The sequence below is a fragment of the Bacillus rossius genome, chromosome 2 (genome assembly GCF_032445375.1).
Source record: "Bacillus rossius redtenbacheri isolate Brsri chromosome 2, Brsri_v3, whole genome shotgun sequence".
NCBI lineage: Eukaryota > Metazoa > Arthropoda > Insecta > Phasmatodea > Bacillidae > Bacillus > Bacillus rossius.
Window position 1 is genome coordinate 81,778,709 of NC_086331.1, and position 24,052 is coordinate 81,802,760.

Sequence of the window (24,052 nt, forward strand, 5' to 3'; positions counted from 1 at the left end):
AATTACAGATATATTATAAATGTTATAAACATTCAAGCATTAGACCCAAATTCAAGTCGAACTTTCGTACTTCGGAAAAATGATTGACACTTAGAAAGGAAGCTTTAAGACTATAAAGAAGCTTCGATATCAAAAATTTCGGATTCTTACAGTAATCCAGGTGAAGATGAAAATGTGTTGGACATTGATGATGACACTTGAGGCGTTTGCCACGCCTCCATTAACTTTACTTTTATTATTTGTTTGTTTTAACGTCCTTTTAATTTGGTAATTAATTATATAATATGTTATGATAGATTGTTTGGCACTTGGTTCAATTTCGTCTTGAAGATCGATTAAAACCAAAGCATTACGGACATTCGCGGCGCTGCGCTTGTGTGTGTTTCCGCGAGCTAACACCGCGCGGCGCGCTGAGCCTTATGACGTCATGGTGACGCGTTAACCTGCGACGGGCTGCGGCTGGCGAGCGGGGAGACGGTGCTGGCGGCTGGTGGAGTCGACTTCGGTTCGCGGGTGCAGGCGTGTTGCGCCGCTGCTAAAATGGAAAGGCTGTTCCATTCACCTACGCATCGACGAGTGCCCAGCCCGGGTTATCGTCCACCATGCTGCGCAACTACAAGTAAGCCTCGACGCAACCGCTATTAACAACCGGGCACCGGGTTGGTTTTTTAAGGAAAAACTATGAGCAGAGAGACTTGACTGATCATAAACTCAAATTCATTATCTTGCTAGTTTCTTGAATCGTAATGTGGCGAAATAAACTCTACTTCTCCTTTTTACGCTACGCGAGAATTTACGTAAACTGCAAGCCAGACTTAACACATTGCTGTGGTGCGGGATGTGAGACTCGCATAATTACGTCGAAACGAGAGTCCGGTTTGACCAAAACATTGGGAATTGTGCCTAAACAACAGTTATAGACAATTACGTCATCCAGGATTGTAATCAACGGACCTGTTAGGGAAAAACTAATGCTTTCTAAATATTTGTATAATTACCCGTAATATAGTGTTTATAATATGTGATTACTTTAGATGTCCTTTTCTTTAATGCGAGATCTAGATCTTCTGCAGATTTGTGTTAATGGTTCTGTATTTCAATGTACCAAGCCGATGCCAAGCGGAAATATTAAATAGTAAACAGGCAGTGATGTTTTCAATTATTATCCAGGTCATTCTTTTTTGCCTAGGGACCGTACTTCTCACTGCATTTAGTTGGTACTCCCTTCTGCGATCTCCGACTTTAAACTCGAGCGCCTTAAGTAAGGCCTCACACTGATAGCTATTATGATGGTGACAGTGACTTTGAGGCTGACGATAAAACAAAAGACTTCAGAGATCTTAAAATTATTGATAATAAAAATTTCAGGAAGATGACTGCAGCATAAGAGATTAATTACATGTCATGGAGGTATCCAAACATAGAAAACGATAGTCTGAGAGTGCTACTGGCATCGATTAGTGGAGGAAACCGCACGCACAACAACAAAATAGTCTTTATAGCAAAATAACTGGGTGAAGCTGGCTACATACAATAATGATTTTTTAATCTGCATATGTATAAAAATTAAAAATATAACTTATATTTTTTATTTCAAAAAATAATTGCTTTATTTATCAAAATATGATTCCTAACGAAGACTGAGTTTTCATAATACATCTTCCTTGTTTTGTGAATGTGCTTTTAAAAGTGCCTCAATTGTCGAATGTGCTTCCAAATATGCTTCCTTTTTTTATTGTGCTTCCGAAGGTGCTATCTTTTATTAATGTGCTTCCAAATGTGCTTCCAAATGTGCTTCCTTTTTTAAATATGATTCTAAATGTATTTCCTATTTTAATGTGCTTCTAAATGTGTTTCTTTTTTTAAATCTACATTGCCAATTATGTAGTCAGATCATAATTAGCCTCGTGGTTCAGCGATGTTTGGTCTAAACGCATGGCATTGTACATGAGCTGTTTAATTTTTTCGCTGATTAACGAAAAAGAAAGGTCTCGTTGTTCGGATTCGTTTGGCCTATATGAAGATTTGTTTTTTTCTTATTTTTAATGGCGATGCCTGTTTTATGGCATATGGTCTGGCTTCGACTATGCTTTGTATCACATGCACTAGAATATTTTACGGTGGGAAAATGTTACATTTCTAGTCTAGTATTCTACTCTCGTTCCCGTTTTTCGTTCTTTGAAGTGATTCCAAACAAGTTCTTTTCATGTTCCGGGTTATGTTTTCAGCAACGTTTTTACTGTTAGTACAATGGCCTGGGAGTGGCGTGCTGCGTGGTTCGAGCTGGCCTCCTCACACTTTTGCAAGCTTGCGAATCTCTCCGTGCGAGGGGTCAAAGTCTTCCTGCCCACAGCGGCATTACAAGTCTCGTTCGTCCAGCCTCAAGAATATTTTTTTTTAAATCTTTTGGCTTATGTGCTCGTGTTTAGGTATTTAGGACAAAAGTATGTGAATATTCTTAACTTCATATGTATTTATATACAATTTCCTACATGATGAAATAAAAATTATCAAGTTGCTGCTATGCTTATGGTATGTATCGAACACGTGCTACTTACCACAGTAGTGACTTTTTTTTAATGTGCTAACTCATTTCTCCTCTTTCCTGCTGTTCATGTGATATTGAATTTTTTTTACTTAATATATCCTGGACCTAAGACTGATCTATATAGAAATAATCAATTTAATCAACCCAATTTTATTAAATATATCAATTTAATTAATCAATCATTATTTTTAAAATCGAAATTTTTAATGGTATTGGAACTATTCCTGAATTTACAGGTTAATAATTACGAATTTATAAGATTGAAGTCAATATGTCATTATCGGATAACTAGAGAATGATGCTATATTATGAATTGTAGCTGCTTTTAGGATTTTGAATTTTTTTTAATTAGTGTTTTTTTAAATATTTTTTTTGCATTGATCACGAATCGATTGATTCAATCACTGATTTAATGAGCGATTTTTCTTATTATTTTTATAATTTTTTCCTCAATATTTACATATTTTCAATATGGCGATTGAGACAACCGACAAGATGTCGGATTACGTGGCAACTGACAGTCTGATAGTACTACACTCTAGCGGGTAAAAATTAAACCAATATGGTGGCAACGCACTTTGATGACAGACATTGTGTGTACTAACGCACTTTGTATCGAGTATTTGAAACAAGGTGACGGCAGCACCCTCTAGCAGACGATGTATGTTAACTAGAGTTCCTAGTAGCAATTACTGAAAATAAATTTGGTGGCAACGCTCTCTAGCAGGTGATGCTGTTATTCCTTCAAAATAAAAATACAAGTTCGAATATGTGCTATTTTTTATATACCTAATTTAACTCTCGATCTGGTAAATGATTTGATGAGCGTATGGTCAAAGGCCTATGTTTTCTAATTCTGATGTCTGAGCTGTCAATGCTTTTTAAATTACATCAGTTTACATTATAAAGAAACTTTAACTATTATTGACCCAGTAGTGGAGTGGTCAAATAAATGTGCTGATAATCTGAAGGTTGTGGTTTTGAATCCACCCACCTACGAAATATTTTTAACTTATTTAAACATTTTAAGGCACTACCATAAGTACTAACATAAAACGATATTTACGACAGTAGTGACGAATACCACAAAAAAAACTATAAAATATGGCATCTTGCGATGGTGCGCCTCGCAGGCGACACTAGAAAAACTAGCAAACCATCGGGCAGGATTTCTGATTAAAAAGTTAAAGGTTAAACAGTTAAATGTTTGCCTCGCAGTTTTACTAATCACTGGAATCCAGTCTGTATACAATTTTAAAAGAGTTGCCTGATGTTAAGACTATTGATACAAAAACAGAAAAATTCGAATAAAACAGGTTTCCGAAGCCTAGTGGGTAGTTAAAGTGAAGAGAACTATGAGAATAATCAAACAGCAGAGGCGTCTTTTTTTCAATAAAATTTCCCTATGAACTTCTGAGGAAACGTTTAGCCACTTTGTAAAATAAAGTATTTCCTCTGTTAAACCCTGATTTTTGTTTCCCTGCAAAAAAGTGTAACTTTTTAAGGAATTTAGGTGGCTTTCAGTCAGAAAACGACATTTTAAATTTGGAATTTAATGTATTTGCCGTCAGACCATAACCATAATACTGATAAACTTATATTATTTCTGGTTTACACATTGTTAGAAATAACAATACCTTTTGGTATTTTCAACAAATAACGAGTTTCATTAAAACGAAGGGTTCGTCATATAATTCCAGATAAATAGATATTACGCTGGATTTTAACTTAAGAGTTCTGTGTCCATTGCAAACACAGTAAACAGTCGTGTGCAAGGCAGAAGAATGTGTTTTCTGAGTTTTGACGTGATAACGTCTTATAAATCGATGAACGCCGGCTGCACGCACGAAATGCATGACTCATTGTCACGTTCCGCCTGAGCCAAGCGTGCAAGCGAGAACGCGAATAAGCGATAGAGAGGCACCATCGGCTTGTGACGCATCTATCTTTCTTCCACTCCACAGGCCGATGCGTCCGAGTAGAAGAGAGACAGCGGCAGCACACAACCTATACGTGAACTGTTTTGTCAATTGTTTATAAAGGGAAGTGAAAAGTTAATGTGGTTTCCATTGTTTATTTTCATCAATGTTTTCTTATGACGTTATCACGTAAAATTATCGTCCGTCAACCGACTTTACAGACAACCCCCACTTTTTTTTTTTTTTTTTTTTTTTTCAAATTATGTGAATGGTTTGTTAGTACGTTTAGAAGTTTCTTGTGTGAGAATATTTAAAGTAGTAAACTTAAAACCTGTAAATTTTACAGATACCTCTGAATAATTTGTAACTAGCCACTTTCGAGAAGTTGTAGTTAAAACTCTTAACAATGAACCTGTACTACCCACTTGATCATTTATAAAAGTAGTGAAAAAAATTACAAACTATTTGTAATATTAATTATAGATACGTTCCTACAGAATGAACGTCCGGACTGCAGTGATGTATCGCAGGTGAGTTCTTACTGACTGCACTTGTGGTAACAACAATATACTAATTAAGTATATGAACAGATTCTTGTTTTACGCGCACGAGGATAGCTTAAGCTTAAGATTAGTAACATAACTATCCCTTACGGCTGCTGTAAACAGCACAACGTGCAGTTGTTTACAAATATAACTCCAACAAACACACGTTTATGTTAAAGTTTTTAAATTTAAAGTAATAATTATATGCAGACCATAGTTAAATGAACCAGTAATGACATTTCAAACACTCACTGCAATGAAACTCGGACATACAAAGTGTTTTGCTATTTTCTAACCTCATAAAAGCACCAGCTTCATCCGCCATGACACACCCTTCCTATATTTCTGTCGGCAAATAAACCATTCAGTGCCGGGGCCACGAAAGTGCTACTGCGCAGCTTGCACGCATCGTCTATATCCACCTTTACTCTAAGATAACAACTAACTGCATGGCCACATAGACTATGCGTTCATTCATTAATAAAATAACATTGTATGCTTCGTGTATGAGGAGAGAAACAGTTGATTAGTAAACTTTGATTTTTTTTTGTCGAGGGTGATGTTGTTATAGAATGGTTACGGAGTCCTCCATGACCTGTAGCAAGTAAGGATTCCAGAATTTTCACCGAATTGATCATTGGGAATTCATGGAAAACCGAAATCACGATGATTGAACTGGGACTTAAATTCAGAACTTCCATTATGCGATTCCAGTGATTTACGCTGAAAAGTTTCATTCATTGGAAAGCTACAAGTGTATAATGGGTCTTAGTCAAAGTCCGTCACATTTATTACATAAAAAACTTTGAGCGAGTCTTTCAGTACTCGCCAGTGATTCTAAACATCTAACCTCGGTAATGAGCAAACTCAATTGTTCTCATGTTGCAAATAAACTCATAATACAAAACTCGGACACGAAAATTAACGTAGAATTATTTAAAATAATGCTGAGCGTGAAAATATACTAAAAGTATTAATTTTAAGGAAAAAGGTAAAATTTTTACCTATTTTTAGACCTAACTATAATTCTGTTTAACAAGATGGTAATATTGATCTGATTTCTCAGGGCCAGCCGAACAACAGGAGTACCAAACGCGTCACATGTAAATGCCTCAACGCTGAACCTGTGACATTTACCCTTAGATTAGAATTATCATCGTTTGTGGTTTTGAGGTTATACTTCTTTAGGCACGTTGAGGGTGAAATTTTAGTATACACCAAAAATGAAATAAATTAAACACGCATCACACAATGGAAATTTAACAGGTTTAAAGTCCAATGCACATGCATGCAGAAACTGCTATAGCCACGAGCCGAATTCATCAAGATGGTGGACCCACGTGTGGCAACATTCAACCGTATTTTCTACCTTTCACGAACATCAGGGGTTGTAATAAGCGTATTGGTGTGCCAAAATAAACTGTATGGTAGGGAAACTATCCTAGAAAACATTTTGTAAACTTCAATAGTTATTAGATGATATAATCACAAATTTAAAAATATCTATAATTTGTTAGCTAGGAAAATTGTTTTAGAATAAACATAGCATAAAATATATTTTACATTTTGTTGGTTCTCTAAAGCATTAAGAGCACGGCGCTATCTTTGAAGTATTTTTTAAAACTAAAAGTTCAGCCCAATATACACATTAAAATAGAATTAACCTGAAACATTTTAAAACACACATTATAACACTAAATATATGTATTTTTTTTTGCTTTAGCAACAAAAATCAGTCTGTAAATACTTCCTACGAACAAACCTTGACCAAATTGCTGTTTGAACTGATTCATATTGAAGATTTAACAGTAAAAAGTTCACCACGAATTTCTTCTTCTTTTCATGGTGTCGAATATATGCAGGCTAACAATTTGTTGTGTCTCTACAGTATTATGAACGCTGCGCATTTCAATGTTTACTAAGGATTGTCATAATTGTAATGCGTAATTTTTAAGTTGTCATTTATTTTTATGACTATAAATTATACCCTAAAGTATTAAAGGATATTAGTATTATTATAAAGTTTTATTTCGAAATACCTATGCGCGGTGTAAATTCTGAGATTTTCACGAAAATAATAAATACGGATGAATTACGCGGGTCCGCCAACTTTTTTTTGGTGATTTCTGTGCCATCCGCCACAGATGGCAGCGCCGTGGTTACACATTTCCGTTCCCATCGACTTCCGTTCTATTCACTAAATCACTCCTACCAAATTTCGTATATTTAGAGCTAAGATATTTACACATTCAAAATCCATGTTCTGTTTTATCACAATTATGTTATATTTGTGATGATCAGCATCCAGGGCAGTAGTACGTTTAGGACTGCAGCTGAAAAATAAAACATCACTGTACCTAATACTAATATATTTGATATATTTTGATATCCCTACCTGGCAAAGTGGTAGAAATACTTCTCCGATAGAATCGTCTCTAGAGAATCTATCATAGTCAAATACGTGCAGGTGAAGGACACGACTCTGAAGCTTCTGAATGGGAAAACCTGCAAACAAAATAGAAGTAAGCGGTGCAAATACTTTCCATGGAAACAATCAGTAACATAATAAAGTAAACGGTGGCTGGTTTCACTGTGTATAACATGTTGTTTATCTTGTATTCTGTCCCAGCAACATGTCGTGGTTGTTACTAAAATCGCATCTAGGAAGTCGAGATTAAGTTTTTTAAAAAGGTGAAGCAAACGCCCACCGTCCCTTGTATGTAAAGTATTGTGTTGATGTTTTCTTCTATTATAAATGAAGATATAATAAATGTAAAACCAATATTTAGATTTTATACTTGTTCCGGCCCTACTAGTTAAAACAGGCACTTGAAGTGTGGCATTAAATGACACATGAATTATCACCTTCCTAAAGAAGAAACTTCACATTCTATGTCTGTTTATTTTACTCCCACATTCATGGTGTCTAGATAAGAATGCAATGAGTATAGGCTAGTCCATAATTGTATTCCTCCAAACCAGAAGTTTGTGGTGAATTATCTTCCTGTGCCGGTTGTAAAGAGCACCCTGCAGCACATGGGGAAGGAAAAAATATCATACGTGATTCGAATACCAACTTCCAACCACGCCTCCTACATCCTTATTTCAAGCTCCCTCTCTTCATATTTTAAAGGGTATAATAATATAATTGCATACCTATATACGTGTCTTCTGGAAGTCAGTGTTCGTAAGTTTAGTTTTGGAAAATGTTTTCAGTGATTTCCAATTTTAATTTTGTTTTTGATTACGAGAATTACATAATGGTCTACAATTAATTTTTAACTATATTTGGATAATTTGCGATACGTTAATGATATTAAAAGACTCTCTGAGGTTGTCGTCATTGTAAAAGATCTCCTTGAGTCAAAATTACATTGGATTCATGAGTAATTCAAATTTTTTAAGCTACCCTTATTATAGATGTTGAAAAGACTGCCCTAGAAGTGTATTCCCACCGTACCTGGTTATCAAAGGATAGCCGAAACATTTAGCCTTCCTAGGGTATTTTGTGTAAGTACTCCAATCCCGACTTCACATTTATTATGGTGAAATTGAATACCTTGAAAAGGAGAAAAATATTTCTAAAATTAAAGTCAAGAGAATTCTTTCTTGAAGCTTAAGGCCCGTATGTAATATCATTTTGTTTCCGTCTCTCCGTCTTAGACTGTAGATTCATCTTGAAGAAACTTCCTCCATTACACTAGAAGACATCCTTGCCACCTAAAAGATACATTTGCCAGTCGTGCTTTCTCTGAGCCGGAAAATAATTACGAGTTCATGATGTGTGTTTGTCATTTATGAGTTAAGATCGTTGCTTTATTATGCAGAATAGCTTTATATACTGATTATGGGCACCGAGCAAATTTTTTGGTCATCCTCGCCAGCTTGGGATGTTTGGTCTATGTTTTCTTCGGCAGTCTTCTTTTCATTTTAAAATTCTTTATGTTAAGAGCACTGAAGACTTTGTTGCTGAAAAACTGTTGCTGATATTCTACCTGAGCCTTCCCCCCCAAAGAAATTAATGCCGATGTGCTAAGGCTAAACCCCCCCCCCCCGAGTCCTATGTCAGTATAAAGTACATTTAGCTAAATTTTCCTTTCTATATGGAAACTATGGCAGAAGTCAATGGGGGAGATTATAGAGAGTTTAATGACTTATTAAATTACACAAGTAAAGCAGAAAATGCCCACAAGTTTGTTGCATCTGCCATTTTGTTACCTATTATAATGAGTTATTTTCATTCAAAGTTATTGGTAATTAATTTGGAAAATTAATAAACCACTAAGCATATTTTAGCCAATCTGCTTGGCCAAACTAAAATAATGACGTTTGGGAATTCATACCAAGTGTAATGATAGTAAATTATACTAGCTTCCTTAGAATGTATTTAAGGTATTGGATTTTGTTATCCTTCCCAAGCACCATGGTATATGGTGCATATGATATTGTTGGCCTTATCATGAGATCCAAGAATGGTCATAGTTTGATGATTGTTTGCTTCTAGCACTGAATAGCTTTACAAAATTGGGTTTCCTCTTAGCTATAAGGTACTTAAAAGCCGATTCAATTTTTTATGCCTTAGCTTTCATGTTTGAAAACTGTTTTTTTTTTTTCCTGCTGCCATTGATTCTGATAATACTGCGAAAAATGTCCCGTGGTTTTCATGAATATGTGGGGTCTGTGCACTGTTTCCAGGATCCTTTTTTTGTGTTGATGAGATGGAACACTTACACTTATTTGTCAAAAGATAATGAGATAATGTGGAACAGTGATCCCGTATTTACTAATGTCGGCTTTGATGCCGTAAAGAACCTTCGTTTTCCTTTCTAGGCTGTTACCTTACTCATTTATTATCGACCTTCTGTTGCCTCCTGGTCATCTTAGACACGAAGGTTTTTGCGAAGCACTACTGTGCAATGTCACTGTGAGTTTCTGTCATGTGAGAGATGTTGTTTTTGTCGCATCATTAAGGCTCGGTCTCACGCACCATGTTATTGTTTTAATTTTAGCTTTAATAATAATATATTATTTAAGAGCTCGTGAAATTCTAGCCTGATACATCTCTTGCATTTAGTTGTTCGGTAACCAATATTCGAACAGATATTCAACAAGTGTAATATAATGGGTTTAAACATTTGTTCAAGTGTTCATGATATATTTTTACTTCCACGACGTTTTACACCAATTACATTAGACTAAATCAATATCAGTAGAAAATTTCAGCGACAGAACAACAAATACAATGGATGTATTGTCTTGAAATGTCAGAAATACCTCTTGAATAAAAGTAACGACCAGAAAATGAAAAAAATCAACATGGTGTGTGAGACCGAGCCTTTAGTTGGTCATATTGCCCATACTTAAGTTGGTCACATCGCCCATACTTGAAAGATATAGTCTTAATGGTAAACATCAGCTACTATCATTGATTGAATTTATTGGCTTAATTTTTTTTGTTTTTATTTTAATTTGAAAAATTTAAAGTTATTAAACTGTGTTGTTGTTCCATCGTGATATATCTTAAGTGAGTAGGGTAGTTGTGTCTGTTACAGAAGTCGAATGAGTTATTTACTCGATAAACTTCCTTCGATATTGCTTTGAATAGATTCGAATGTAATATTATCCGGTATTTTATCATTACGTTTTCACTTCTTTTAAGGTAATATTTGTAAATCCGAGGACCATTGACGTGTCACACTTCGTTGCGAGGGTCGGGGGTTTTATTTCAGGCACTGGCAAGATTCAGTTTATGAGCATTGAATCTGAGCCTAGTAGTTAATACTTATAGTATAAGTAGTCTGCATGTAATAAATCTACATTTAAATGCCCAATATTCTTAGGAAGTATGGATCGATGTGATACCAATTTTTAATGACTAAAAAAATTCGTCAAAGGTTTTTGCAAAATGTTTAGTTTTGTTATTAAAAAGGGAGAATATTTAAAAATATAAGTTCATTTCTCTGAGTAGGTATAACACGTTAGCAAATTGAAGTATATAGCTAATGTTATGTGTTTATAAACATAATTCAGAAGGCAAGGTTCGAGATTAAAACTCAGATCTTGCGGAATGTGCGTCCTCTATTTCAACACTGCACCACATAGCTCCAGAGTAATTAATTTATCATTAACTACAACATTGTAAAAAATTTCCTTGCCATGATTTATTTGCGGATTCACGTTTTAAAGAAAATTTTTTTAATGAAATTGGTCCAGAAAATTTTTCTTTGCAATTGATATTGATCAAAATGGTACGTAACTAATGATTTTTGAAAGTGTGAAAAATTATCTAACAAAAAAAGGGGAATATTCTCAAGTAGTTTCATGCACTCACATCCTATGTGTAATAAATCAACTATTACCGTCGTTAAAGTCACTCTTGAGTGATATTCAAGCAAATTTTAAGGGGTTCAACCAAAGTTAGGCATAATGCAATAACAAAACACCGTTAAGCAACAACTCTTTTAAGGAAAACTCAATAGCTAAATCGCTTTTAGAGCAATCATCGGTGCGTGACCCCGTTAGGTAACAAAAATTGGCCACTAAAAACCTGATAAACCGTCTCTTTTATTTGATTAATTATTTCCCTCCCCTTTTCCACCATTGAGCGTTGCATCTTATGTTACGATATGATGAGTCATCCCCTCGACTTCCACAACCGGCTGTAAATAGGTTTCAGTTGAAAAACTAAGAGGTCTTTTTCGCCTCTGAACGCGGCCCTCTGCTCTGCTGCAATGCGAACACCATCTATACAATCATGGCCATGGAGCTAGTCGTCTAATGACGCTGCTGTGAACTCGGTTTGCGTGTGCTGCGGGTTGCGTGCCGCTAGACGTTCGAAACGACGCGACGGCTGCTTCTTTTTCGGCACGTTTTACAGGAACGGCTACATTGTACTTCCCACCCAGCATATTGCTCTCCCTATATAAACAGTCTCTTAGAGTTGTGAGTACAGAATTGGGTTTCCTAAAACCATACGATCTGCCCTCCCGATGTAAAATATAAACGCGTCAGGTATGACGGATAAAAAACTTGCTACGTCAACATACTCACCTTCAAAATAGAATGTCTCATTCCAGCGAGGGTTCAGAGTCCGTCTCTTGACCTTTGTTTCTAGACGATGTTTTTTGTCCGGCAGAAGAGTCACTCTAACGTAAGGATCACTTGTTCCTGTCATGTCTTTCGCCGGCAGCTCTTTGGCCTGGAAAATAATTGCATTGAGATAAAAAATATTTGTGAGTATTTCTAAAAACAAAAAAAAAAACTTTTCAAATCAGATATTTCAGTGGAAGAACATTTTTGAGCACTTAGATTTGGAAGGAATTGCTTGATAAATAATGAGCTTATAGACCTTAGATCTAAAACTTAAACTAATATATATATTTTTTAAATTTATTATTTAAAATTCTTACTGTTGCTTGTTTTGATTCAGAGTCTGTCACCAGTAATTTATATGGCACTCAAATCTGCTGGAAACCAGCGTGTGGTGACGTGTCCTATGTTTCACAGGCCGCGGGCTTAGTTACGCTGAATTAAGTTAGGATGAATGTTTTACTCTCTGCGTCCATTTCATGCAGAGGCTACGCAGATGCTCTACACAATTCCCTACACTCAGGTTAAGTTTTCCATCAGAATCTGGATGCCACAAAATTGATTTTTCGATGTTTGGTAGTGAATATTTTTGAACTTTTGAAGATATTTTAATAAAAACTTTTAAATTAATTCAGATGTTTGCTGTCAAGAAAGAATATTAGGAGGAAACTAATATCCAAGAAAATGAGGGGTTTGAGCACGAGAATATAATTTCCATTTTTTTGTTTTATTAATAAAAATTCATTTTAAAATAAATTTAAGATGGTAAATCATCAGGTGGTAAGATAAAAGGGAGAACACTTCAAATTAAAACAAAAATTAAGAAGGGATGAAATTACATTTTTAATCATGCATCACGGGTGAACATTATATATATAAAGTATTGGAAAAAGTTGTTTAGTAAACATTTTTGTAATTTACTATTTCTGTTCGTATCTCTTAAATATTGGGATGAAACCATATTATTTCAGGAGCACTTGTTCATACTTGTGGTCACACTTTCACACTTTAAGTGGCGGTCCTTGAATGTGTGACACTAAACGGTGACTTTCAACCATAATTGGGAGAATATTAAATGATTCCAAAAATGGAAAATTCAGGGAAATATGTACTCTGAAAACGTAAGTGTCTCAGGAAATCGGCCCGCCTCCCCAAATTTCACCCACTTACTTCACCAGATGAAAAAAATATTAGTTTAATTGGACGTAGCATAAACCCTTGACATAGGTAATAATGGTCGAGTGGGCTTGCTATTGGAAAACATACGTCCCAAAAATACATATTATATTGTAATGTACAAAAGAGACATACTTACCGTTAATATCCGAAGAATAAGTGTCGTGTTTTGGAAGTCATATTCCAAGCTGAAGTGAATCTGGCCAACGTTCTCAGATGGTTCCGAATTGTCTATGTACATATCTACTAATGAAACAGAACGATTCTGAAGAAAGGCCATCTGAAAAAAAAACAGAGTGAGTTAATTTTTAATGAACATAAAAATATCTAATTGATTATTTTTTGATATTTGAAAACAGTTATTTGTTTATAATATTAAAAAAATATATTTCAATATAAAAATATAAATACATTCATTACTAAATACTACACAATATTGTTGGACTGAATCTACTGTAAGTTTTGTAAAACGTTTTTTTTACACAAGCTAAGCAAAAAAATTGATTATATGTGACACAAAAAAGTTATGAAATTACTTTGCCCAGACTCTTGATTAGAAATAAGATAACACTGTAAAAACAGTGGTATGGCATGACAGTTGACACCAGGATTTCTTTCAAACACATGTGAAAAAGTTGCACAAGAAACAAGAACGCAGAAAGTGAGGAATGGTAGCTTCTTTTTACGGACTCGTGCATTGGGAAAACTAAACATGCCATCTGTTTAACCTTTCAAACAATTGAACATTTCATGTGTGCCTTATAAAGCACCGACAGTAGTTCAGACGAGGAAGCTTATCGGGCGAAAAAATTGCATGTACAGGATGTTTTGTTAAAGCATACTAACAAAAATAACCGCAATGAAAAAAACCCGGACCTTTGCCTCAACACTAGGCTCGGTCTCACTCACCATGTGGTTTCTTCGTTTTTTCATTGCTTTCTTTAATGGCTATTTATTATATTTCAACCCGATACCTCCCCTCACATTTTGCATCCATGATATTAAAGTGAATATCTTTTGAAAATATTTGTGTTGGAACAACAAATGCATGGGCGGTATCGAGTTAAATTTTTTGAAATAGCCCTTAAAGGCGTTCCAGTGGTCCAAAGAAACGTCCCTACTTCAGAATGACTTGAAACTGATACATAATTCACAATAGCATAAACATTAATAACTGAACGCCCTAAGAGCGCTGCATAATAATCGGGGTCGCGCCGCTGGGCGCTCAATTTCGAGAACACCTTCGAAGGGGAATGTTGTGTCACTCGGCTCCGAAACAGCAGGAGGGCGACACTGTCGCTCCCAGGGGGAGGAAGAGACAAGCAGATCGGAGCTCCGAACCCACTACTCGCTGAGTCGTGTTTGCCTCGCCTCGCCTGGCGCTTGCCCGGCTACGCGCCAGCAGAAAGCGCAGCTTTACACATGTGTTCATGCTATGCAGGCATTGGCGTACTTTCACAGCTAATGATGTGGCTGCGATTTAATATTCTTCCTAATTATTATATAATAGCCGATGCTGGACTAATGTATTTCTTATGGGACTGAGATTTTAGGTGGTGGCTTGGTGGTGGCTTGCCAGTCGTAAGGATTCGGCTATGTTCGTGTGTGTTTGCCGCTCGTTGCCTATGATAAGGAGATCGTCGTCCATCTTTGGCAACATTCACATTTTTCATCCACAATCCTACCCACTGGTTTGCTGGTTCGTTAGTTGTGCTAGTTACGCCTGCAAGGCGTACTATCGTCGCCAAAAGCCATATTTTATGTATTTCTCGGTATTGGCTACTTCTACTGTTAAAATCGCTTTATGTTAGTACTTATTGTGAATACTTAAAATTTTTAAATAATATAAAAATTCCTGATGTGGGTGGATTTTAACCCACGAAATGCAGCTTACCAACATAACACCTTTAACTGTGCTGCTACCAAGCCAATCTTAAAGTGGCGTGTGTCTATAGGTTTATACTAGTCGTAATTTCGAGTCATGATAGTCCGCACCTCTGGGTTGGAAAACATACCCCTTTGAACGCTCAGCCATCGATACTTTTGACAGACTTAAAATAAATAAGGTATTTAAATAAATAATTATGTATATATATTTAAACAAGTATTATTATAATTTGAAGAGGGCATTGCCACCATATATATATTTATTTAAATACTTGATACCAGGAGCGATAGTCTGCTAGAGAGCACTGCCACCATCTTGTTTTCAGTTATTGATACAAGGAGCACTAAAGTCATGTACTACACATGCTGTCTGCTAGAAGACACTGCCACCATATCAGCTTAATTTTTACCCGCTAGAGTGCAGTATTATTTATTACTTTGACATCCACTATCTTGTGGGTCATCATGGGCGCCATATTTAAAATTTGTAATTAGAATATTTGAAAAATTATAAATATTAACAAAATAAATCGATTACTGAAATAATGATTGACTCAATTCATTTCAGAACTTGCATACATCTTTGGTCGATTCGAACAAGTAATTTACACTCTAAAATATTTATTTAATTAATTATTACTATGAAAAAGACTCTATAGAATAAACCTGCTCTACTGAATACACTACCATAATATTGATTTGATTTTTACTCGCTAGAGTGCAGTAATTATTTATTAACAGACAGTCAACTGTCGCGATAGCCACAATCTTGTCGACCGCCTTGGCCCCCATATTGAAAATCCGTAGTTAGCTAAATATATTTGGGAAAAATAAAAAAAATCATAAAAATAATCACAATTTAAAATAATAATTGAATCCTGTCATCGATTTAAAAATATATAATTTATTTAAATTTACCTTAAAAGTGACAGATTCGAGGGAAAAACAACAAAATTTCAAACAAAAAAATTATTACGTAATTTCTACTCTATCTACTCTACTACATACAAATTTCTTGGGTTTCTCAGTTTCTATATCTGCTACCCACGAATTAAAACAAGGTGGGAAGCATCACCACTTTACGTAGGATCGTTCAGTTCTTCGTTTGAGAATCTTCTCAATCAAGTACGCAAAAGTACGAAAAATTAGTTAATATAATATTATTTAAAAACACCTTTAGTAATCTTATAAACATTTGGTTCTGCATTGGCTTGAACTGACTAATTCTTAACTCCAATCGGTTTACTGAAGACAGAGACCAGCCAGATCCTCTACTTACATAATCTTTTTCTTCCCGACAGAGTTTCTCGATTCTATGTTTAACAGACTGCTTCACATCGTCCGAATTGTAAATGGGAGTATTCACTGTCTTGAATGCTCATTTCTTCACTTTGTTCTCAAACGGATATGGTTTGCCATATACGCACTTACACCACAATTTATATTTTAAAGATCCTTATCAGTATGAAGATTGATAATGCCTTTCGACTCACTAAACGTATTTAGATAATAGAAGTCTTTCAAGGTTTCACGAAATACAGAACCAGCCAAGTGGAATCCATTATCATTTACCTGTATTGCACCAAGCACAGCACTAGGTTTAGATTCATGTCCAGGCCTCATCACATTCGGTTGCTGAACATCTGGTTTTGTGCTTGTACGCATACGAGTCTCCAATATAAAGCGAGGAGTAGACATTTCTGCAGGTAGTTCATCAGTACGCACACGGACTTCACCTTTACATTTTTTCGCATGCCGTCGCAAACTGTCAATACGTGTAAACCAAACATGGCACTCATCGCAGCGAAACTTCATACGATATGGATTCTTCATGCATTTACTTAGCTCATCTATATATATATATATATATATATATATATATATATATAAAATTCTTCTGTCCGTGTGTATGTGACTGAACTCCTACTAAACGGCTGGATCGAATTTGATGAAATTTTTCGTGTGTGTTCCAGTGGATTCGAGAATGGTCTAGATTTCCAATTTAGTCCACTGGAAAATGTTTATTTAATTAATTTTTTTATTGTTGATCTTTGGATGGTTTAGGTTCACAGTACATATTTACATATATATATGTGTGTGTTATGTATTTATTTATGTGTTGTTAATCTTTGGATGGTTTAGGTTCACAATTGGATCCGGTAGGCAGCGCCGCGATCGCGTGTCAGAATACTTATATAAAGGCCTACATATTTTTTTAATTTTTGGCATATCAGTCAGACCCGATTGTTGGTGCTGCGATCTGATTCTATGAATTTTTTTATTTTGTTGCATTTTCGCATAGCCTATCGTTTACTTGCGTCGGTGCTTAGTGTTGTTATTATTAAATTAAAATTAAAATAGAATTGCTTATTGATAATATTATATTATTATTATTTATTGAAATAACATTTAAAGTGTAATTAAAAATATAGCTACATTGTGCAAATTTGTGAGGTGCAGTATTGAGGTGACTATTTTACACGATTTTTCATTACTTTTAATTATGTATACACGTGCATTCAATATCAATCAACATAACCTACAATTTTAATTTGTCAGTTTTAATTTTATTCTATGCAACTTATGACGTATTTAACGCAACTTTGAAAATAAAAATATTAGTTTGTAAAATAAATTATAACATTTATAAAATAAAAATTACTTATAGCAATTATAGTTTAAAGTATTTTTAAAATTTAAGTTTTATATTTTTAATTTATAGTTTATTTAAAAAAAATAATAGTTTTGGATTAAGAACGTTTAAACAGGACAATGTCGGTTGGAATGTTTTACATTGGATCAGGCAGACAGCGCTGCGATCGCAGTGTCGAATATTTAAAATTTTTTTATTTTAATTTCAGTGTGTCCCGATAGTTGGCGCTGCGATCAGATTCAGGAAAATTTTGTGTTATTATTGTGTTAAAATAAATCACGTGCTAATTGAAATATTACATTAAGATGTGATCAGTGTGTAAAAGAGGTTTTGAAGTATACGTAAAAAACTGTACATTTTGCAATAATAGTGTAATATTGAAGTGTGTATTTTACATGATTTTCTATCAAATTTACTCGCGCGTTGATTAACAAACATTCTAACCTACAAATTTATTTATATAGTTCGTTGATTTCATAACACATTTTTTTCAATTGTTTTAATTTTAAATATATTATTTATCGAAAATATTAAATAAAAAATAAATAAAAATAAAATTATACATAATTTATCTAAAATTTGATACAACGAATCTTTTCAGTCCTGTTTATTAATTCAAATTTAATCTTAAAGAAGTTACTCATATTAGTCGTGTACTTTTTTTACAGTATTTTATTTTTACAGAAAAATGTCACGTCTTCATGGAAGAGCAAGAAATATTGGTTGACGTACTCAACATGCGCAATTGGTCCATAATCGTCGATTGAATAGAACAGTTCAACACTCGACGGATAATGTAAATTTAAGAGATCAAGTTGCAAATACACGTGCAAATTAAAATTTAGAGCAACACATTCAACGTCTTCGTGCTAATACATTAAGACAACGAAAGGCACGTCTACGAGCGAGCTATGTGTTCCTACTGGTGGTAATTTGTGTAATTTATTCATGGGAGAGGGGGGTCACCAGTCTAACTCTAGGTATAACCACATTGCTGTTTTCGTAGGTCCAAAGCCCTAGCAAAGTACACTAAGCTTGCAGACATGCAAGCAGATTGGCACATTGAATTGAATCTAACACATAACAGGCAGTCATATTTCACTATGGTACATCCACTATGCAGCATAGGAGTCTATATCCTATACACACACATTTTAATTATAACTACCCAGTACTATGATGTGAATAGCACATGTTTACAAATTTTTATGGCACATGGATGCTCGTATAAATGGCGGATGGATTAGCATGGATTATCATATGGATTAGCATTGATTGGCATACGGATTAGCATAGATTGTCATACGGATTAGCATGGATTAGCATAGATTGGAATGGCTTGGCATGAGCACGTGATCAACAGCGGGTGCAAGATCATCGAGCATTGACTCGAGCATCACTCAATCGTCTTGCGTTCGAATATGACCCTGAAATCGACTATTCGTCACATGTACTAATCATGATCGGTAATATGGACAAAGAGTGTCAAGTAGAAAGGTGAATCAGCTGGTCTATGTTGCGCATCTGGAAAAGTTTCACTTCCACCATTAAATCCACCATCGGGACCAATGAAAACACTATTAGCTGGAGCCACATCTCAATCGAAATTGTTTTTGCGTAAAATTCGTAAATTCATTTCTTGCTTCCAAATGACATCATTTGGTGTCACAAAGTTATTCATAATGAAGATGGTCGCAATTTTGAATCTACATTTAAGATTAAAGGTCAAGTGTACCATAAAATTGGTTCATTGCTTCCAATGCCTGATGCTGATCCAAAATTTTTACTAATCTACTTTATGGGTGATGAGGAACAACAAACTAATACACGCTGCGTATACAACCATAAAGAGCAGATGGAAGAGCGGGAAAGTGTGGAAAATTTGGAAACATTTTTGCTAAATCATAACCAATTGGTACGGTTGTTCAAGACTATTTCCAACAGACTGCAAAACGACAACTACGTCATTATCATTAAAGCATATAAAGTACCATATGGAGAGCACGCAGGCACATATAATGTTCCAACTATTAATGAAGTTGCAGTTGTTATGGCTGGTGACCCATTTGAACGTCGAGATATACGCATACAACGCAGAGATAATACGGTGCAAATAATCCAAGACAATCATCGTTCTTACGATGCATTGCAGTATCCGTTGATATTTTGGGAAGGAGAGGATGGTTATCATTTAAATATTAAAGAAAGGAATCCAACGACCGGTGTAGAACTAATCAAGAAAGTTAGCGCGTTGAACTTCTACGCATACCGGTTAATGATTGGTGCTAATGAAAATAATAACATTCTCCGATACCGACAGCTATTTCATTAGTACATTGTTGATATGTATGCGAAAATCTAAAGTGAGAGATTACGATACATAAAGTTTAATCAAGCAAAACTTCGTTCTAAAGAGTAAATTCATTTACGTGACACCATAATCGGTAACGTAGATGCAACAAATGACATCAACAACATCGGTACCGCATATATTCTTCCATCATCATACACTGGCAGTCCGCGTCATATGCAAGAATATATTCAAGACGCCATGACTTACGTACATGTATACAGCCGGCCGGATCTTTTCTTCACATTTACGTGTAATCTATACTGGGATGAAATTAAAAATTTGTTGTTGTCAGGTCAAACGTCAATGCATCGCCATGTCATCCCTGCACGTGTGTTCAAACAAAAATTAAAATCTTTGATGAATTTGATTACACATCAATCGGTATTTGGCGAAACACGTTGCTGGCTTTACTCTGTAGAATGGCAAAAACGAGGTTTGCCACATGCGCATATTTTGATTTGGTTGATGGATAAAGTACGGCCAGAAGAAATTAATAAAATTATTTCAGCGGAAATTCCGGATCGGAATATTGATCAAGAACTGTTTGACATTGTTACTACTAACATGATCCATGGTCCATGTGGTACTCTAAAAATGACGTCACCATTTATGGACAATGGAAAATGTACGAAGCGTTTTCCAAAACCATGTCTAACTGACACTATCACCATTTTCGATGGTTATCCATCTTACCATCGTAGAGACATAGACAATGGCGGCAAATCATATCAATTACGTCTGTCAAACCGTGTAAGAATAGACATTGATAATTGCTGGGTGGTTCCATATTCACCATTGCTATGCAAAACCTACAAAGCACACATAAACGTTGGGTTATGGAGTTCGGTGAAGTCCATCAAGTACATTTGTAAATACGTTCGTAAGGGCAGTGATAAAGCTATATTTGCTGTTCAAAATGTAAACGACAATGACGAAATAACACGTTATCAAATGGATCGATACATTAGTAGTAACGAAGCTGTTTGGCGCGAATTTTTAGTTTTCCTATACATGAAAGGGATCCTGCTGTTATACATTTGGCTGTGCATCTTGAAAATGGACAGCGTGTTTATTTCACGGAACAGACTGCTCTACAACAAGTTTTAAAAGCTCCAAAAACAACTCTTACTGAATTTTTCAACCTTTTTAATCGATAAGATGTTGTTGGTCAGTTCGCAAACACATTAATGTATACTGATGTTCCTAAAATTTTTACATGGAATAAACAAACAAAAATTGGTAACCATGGAAACGAGGCGTTCCAATCCCAGGATTCGCTGACTTAGTTATGGCAAATACTTTAGGCCGCGTATAAAGAGTTCATCCTAAGCAACGCGAATGCTTTTTTTCTGCGTTTTTTGTTGGTTAACTTTCCTGGACCGACATCCTTCCAATATTTGATAAAATTCAATGGTATTTTATACGATACTTTCTTCGATGCGTGTCGTGAATTACATTTATTGGAAGGTGATAACCACTGGCAGGGCCGGTGCAAGGTAAATTGGCGCCCTAGGCGAGAAACCTTAATCCCCCGCCGGACACCCAAAAAATAAATTTTTCCTTGCCTCAAAATACATCACGTAAGCCTAAGATTTTGTCAACAATCAAATGTAAGCAGGCTTGTGTTTTTTTTACTTTTTTACTTATTACAAATCATAAACATGTCACCGTGGGCTTGAAATAATTACTTATATCAATATAAACATTCCAAAGTGTTACAAAAATCCATTTTCATCTAGTTTCAATAATCGTTAAACATATTATATCAGCTGTTATGTGTCGTGCTGCGCCGCCCCCAGCTACTTGGCGCCCTAGGCGGTTGCCTAGTTCGCCTATATGGACGCGCCGGCCCTGACCACTGGAGTCTCACACTTGCAGATGCAGAACTGAGTTCATCTCCACAACAAATTCGTCAGTTATTTTCAGTAATATTAACAACGTGTTTTCCGCCTGAAGCACCTGCTCTGTGGAACAAATATAAAAACTCAATGAGTGAGGATATTTTGCATCGGATTAGAATTACTAATCAAAATCTCAATATCGAATTTTCGGCTGAAATATATAACGAATCATTAATAATGATTGAGGTTATTTGTATTCTTATTTCGAACATGCCGCTCATCCATTTTGGCATGCCAACGCCGAACCGCCCAGCAGCAGATATCATCAACAGCGATGTTCAACGTGAAAACCAGTTTCATATGACTTCTTTGGCCACTTTTTTGGCTGATAATGAACAATTGCTTACTGCTAAGCAACGAAATGTATATGATCAAATCAACTTATCAATTGCAGCTCGACAAGGTGGATTCTTTTTATTTTTATTTTTTGGATGCACCAGGTGGCACTGGTAAAACATACCTCATCTCACTGATACATGCGCGTATTCGATCACAAAATCATATTGCATTGGTAATTGCTTTATCAGGCATTGCAGCAACCTTACTTGGTGGTGGACGGACTGCGCATTCAGCACTTAAATTATCTTTGAATATTCATACAAATACCGACGCATTGTGTAACATAAAGGAGCATTCTGGCATGGCTGAAGTTTTGAGAAAAAGAAAAATTATTGTCTGTGATGAATGCACAATGGCCCACAAGCATTCGCTTGAAGCTCTCGACAGGCCGCTGAAAGACATCAAAAATAATACTAGGCTTTTCGGTGGTGCTTTACTACTGTTGTCTGGTGATTTCAGACAGACATTGCCCATTATTCCACGTGCTACATATGCGGACGAAATAAACGCATGTTTTGAAAGAATCATATATATGGCGAAGTGTCAGTAAATTATGCCTTACCATACATATGCGTGTTCAACTTCAAAATGATCCATTAGCGTCAGGATTCTCTGAACAATTGCTAGACATTGGCAATGGTAAAATTCAATTGTATGCAAATACACAATATATTCGACTCCCAGAAATTTTTTGTAACATGGTGGCTACCAAAGACGAGTTAATAAAAATTATATTCCCAGATTTACGACGTAATTATACTAATCATGCATGGCTACGTGAGCGAGCTATTTTAGCCGCAAAAAATTTAGATGTTGACGCCATTAATTTCAAAATACAACAGTCATTGCCTGGTAATGAAATTACATTTAAATCGATTGACACTGTTTTTGATACTGATGAAGTTGTAAACCATCCTGTATAGTTTTTAAATTCAATGTATTTACCTGGAATGCCACCACATTACTTGCGATTGAAGATTGGCTCACCTATAATTTTTCTTCGAAATTTGAATGCACCAAAATTGTGTAATGGCACGCGATTGGTCATAAAAAATCATGGGCAACATTCTTGAAGTCACTATTTTAAGTGGCTAATTTCAAGGTGAAGTTGTACTTCTACCACGGATCCCAATGATTCCTTCAGATTCACCTATCCCATAAAAAGGTTTCCAATTTCCAATTCGCTTGGCATTTGCTATGACCAGGAGCACAAACAACTAAATTTCCAAAGAGGGGGAATATACCTTTTTATAAAGAATCATCGATCCCCCCTATTGAAGCGGGGGGTCCGGGGGTCCTTCCATGGGAAAATTTGTATTTCAAGGTGGAAAATGGTGCTATTTTAGCAGTTTTATTATCTAAAAATTGATTACACAGCACTTTCTTTGCCCCCGTTTGCCCCCACTTCATGGTTTCAGAGGGGGGGGGGGAAATACCCTTGCCCCCCCTGTTGTTGCGCCACTGGCTATGACTATTAATAAGTCACAAGGTCAAACAATTTCAATCTGTGGCTTAGATTTAGAAAATCCGTGCATTTCTCACGGCCAATTATATGTTGCGTGATCCAGGGTTGGCAAACCATCGAATTTGTTTGTTTATACCCCTCAAGGTTAACCAAAAATACTGTACATCCAATGGCATT

General features: G+C 35.6%; 1 protein-coding gene across 3 annotated transcripts in view; it reads right to left on the bottom strand.

The window, feature by feature from the left end:
* The window catches only part of LOC134529410 (synaptotagmin-7), an 807,269-nt gene that overhangs the window by 38,235 nt on the left and 744,982 nt on the right, over positions 1-24,052 (bottom strand). For all 3 annotated transcript variants that reach the window (XM_063363450.1, XM_063363451.1, XM_063363449.1), the window contains exons 4-6: positions 13,417-13,557; positions 12,063-12,210; positions 7,408-7,517 (exon numbers count right to left, since the gene is read on the bottom strand). In XM_063363450.1, coding sequence (XP_063219520.1) covers positions 7,408-7,517; positions 12,063-12,210; positions 13,417-13,557 — 399 coding nt within the window. The remainder of the gene's footprint in view (positions 1-7,407; positions 7,518-12,062; positions 12,211-13,416; positions 13,558-24,052) is intronic.